Raw genomic sequence first — 2,990 nt, 5'->3', positions numbered from 1 at the left:
TGATGGTGCCCAAATCAACGTGTGTAATAGAATTTTTTCGAGCGCAAATGAAAGTGTATAGTCGTGTCGCGCGGGACTTCTTTTTTTCTTTTTGTTTTAGTAGTGAAGTCGAAGTACTAATTTTCACGGGATAATTTGTCTCTTTTTAAATGATTTTTTTTTCTTTTTCAGGGCTGAGCTCGACCGAGGAGAGACACGTGAGTAAATAAATAAAATTTTCATGCAATTTTTCGCAGCTGCGACCCTTTTCTCGCGCCGAATGTGCACAGGTGTAGAGATGATGTACGTTCGTTTGCAAAAATATATTACGTTTGGTATATGCGGAGTAAAAATTTCACTTTATAAGAATAAAAAAATTGTCATTGCCTAAAGTCATGATGTTGCTTTTAAATGAACGTGCAGTAACTACGTTCATGTAAATGTATTAGTTGATACTAGTTTTAACAAACTACAAAAATTTTCAAACGAGCTTAAGATAGATAGTAACAATTTGATTCGTTTCTTTATCTATGTAAGTGAATTTTTGTACTCGAAAAATTTTTATTGACAAACATAATTTGAAGTGAGAAAGGAGCAAAGAAACTTTTTTAGGAGTCATATTTCTCCTTTAAATGCGAGATCAAAATTTACACCAAATTTTGCAGCATCAATTTTTAAATTCCAAGCATTTCCGGTCATTAAATAATATCAAATTTTTTTATAACTCGGTAGCTTACACTATATTCATGAATATCGCTAAATGTAATTTTAAATTAAATTAAGCCGATATATCGTTAAATAACTAATGTCAGTATCCAACTGTCTGAACTCCACTCCATAGTGTAATTAATTTAAATATTAACAAAAACTACTCTCACAGCATATTGCTATTAGCAATGACGGCATTACATTGCGCTCCACCGAGCAATTCAGCTTGCCTACGAAACATATAACATTTATCATCGGTTATTACAGCGATTTAACAAAGCACTCTATAAATATCAATCAACATTCTTCCTTATCATAGCAAACACACTTGACTTATGACGTGGGTCCATTGATCGTCCTCGCATGAGTTGCCTTTTAAATTTATTATTTATCTTGTAGAGGCTCTTACGTGCTCTCACTTTTCGTCTCCTTTGCTCTCCCTTCAATAATTGGCGCACTCAACGTGATTTCGGTATATCTGTGGACCCGTTCCATTTCTGCAGTGCGATTCGCATGATTTTGTCATAGAAAGAGAGAGAGAGAGAGAGAGAGAGAGAGAGAGAGAGAGTGTGTGTGTGTGTATGTGTGTGAGGGAGAGAAAGAGAGAGCGAGGGAAGACGTCCCTGAATGAAATTCACGTAAAAAAAGGAATAGAAAGGAGGAACGGCGAGGAACAAAGGCCAGCCCGATACGTGCGCGCGCGTGTAACCCTGGTGCAGAGGATGGGGATAGAGAGAGAAAGAGAGAGAGACAGAGACAGATATACAGACAGAGTGAGAGAGTGTGAGAGAGAGTGAGCAAGAGGGTGGGAGGGAGGGAGGTTGGGCACTCGGAAGGTTGAAATGAGAAGATAGAGGGACTCGTGGAGACTGTGTAGTTGAGCCGCGGTACACGTGAAGATGGAGAAGAGACTCGAGTATTATAGGTTTGCGCCGAGCCTGTAATCATCGCGGGACCGCGAAACGCCCATCGACGCCCTCTTATATTCCTTCACGCTCTCACCATTCTATTTTCTTCGCTCTCTTTTTGAACCTCCGTCCTCGGGGCTTTTTTCTTCTCCTGGCCCTCGCACTTTTGTTCACCTCTTTATTCCGTCCGCGTGTCCATCGCTGCCTCCTATGACCGCCTCCTTCATCATATATATCTCTTCTCTGCAATAATTATCCCCTCGCGCTCTTTGCTTTCGGCTATTGTCTCATTCCCTCGACACGCGTTTCTTCATCTCCCGGGCATCTCCAGCCTCCTCCCGTCCCACCGTTCCTCCTCGCGCCCTCACCAATTTTTTCTCTCTTGGAACGTATTTTTGCCTTTATTACACGTTTAGATAAATTTATTGAAATCCATTCTTTTCTTTTCCACGTAATTTGCAGTTTTGTATTTTTTGTACGTCCGAGCAAGAGAACAAAATCATTAGCGCCCCAGGCTTATCTTTATCATTCTCGCGTGCTTACGATCTTCATTCTTTTTTATTTATTTATTTTTTTTTTTTGCCGTAATTGAGTATTTATATTGCAATAAAAAATAAATGGAAAACAGTACGACAGTGGGAGGAGAGAGTAATACGAGAAATAATTTGAAAAATTCACCAGCCCCGCTCACATCGTCTACCATTAACTATCAGCATCGAGTTGAAATAATAGAAAAACGGCTTTGTAAAGCTCGCATATTATACATTTTCGATTGCTGCAAAACTTTTATCCCGATTCGTTCGGATGGCTTGTATCACGTGACGTCGTACAAATATTATACCGAATGCTTCGGCACGGCTTGGACGGGCGATAAATTCGAAATTTGCGGCGAGCGTCCATAAAATCCTCTATTACTATAGCAACGTGTGTCACCTCGATATAAATCTACCATTGTTCAGCAGTCACTTCATATTCCCCACTGAAAAAGATAGCGATTGAGAGCAAAATATAGAGCTGGAATTATGCAGAGAGAAAGAGGGACAGAGAAAGAGAAAGCGTGCGAGTGAACGAACAAGTGAAGCAGGAGGACAATACAAAAATCCGTTAAGCCTATCGTCGTAGTCGCACCTCACGCGGTCAGACTGCCCTCAGGGCATTCCATATTCTTTCTCTCTCTCTCTCTCTCTCTCTCTGTCTCTCTCTCTCTGTCTCTCTTTCCATTTACGCCCACGTTTCGGCATCCCTTGAATTCCATTATGCCCCATTACCGGGCCGCCGTGGAATCGGCGCGTGAATCACACGCGTGCACACACGCTCGACACCCCTTCTTCTCTCGACTTCAGGCCTCCGGCGTCTCTTGGCTTCTTTTGCTTCATTTCACGCTCATCGCTCTTT

General features: G+C 41.3%; 1 protein-coding gene across 1 annotated transcript in view; it reads left to right on the top strand.

Annotated features, from left to right (window-relative positions):
• The window catches only part of LOC105367562 (protein groucho-1-like), an 82,473-nt gene that overhangs the window by 69,206 nt on the left and 10,277 nt on the right, over window positions 1–2,990 (top strand). The window contains exon 7 of the mRNA XM_011506322.1: window positions 172–197. Within this exon, the coding sequence (XP_011504624.1) occupies window positions 172–197 (26 nt within the window). The remainder of the gene's footprint in view (window positions 1–171; window positions 198–2,990) is intronic.

The sequence above is a fragment of the Ceratosolen solmsi genome, unplaced genomic scaffold (assembly GCF_000503995.2).
Source record: "Ceratosolen solmsi marchali unplaced genomic scaffold, CerSol_1.0 scaffold7, whole genome shotgun sequence".
NCBI lineage: Eukaryota > Metazoa > Arthropoda > Insecta > Hymenoptera > Agaonidae > Ceratosolen > Ceratosolen solmsi.
Note: the sequence above shows the minus strand (reverse complement) of the source record. Positions and strands in the feature narration are given on the sequence as shown.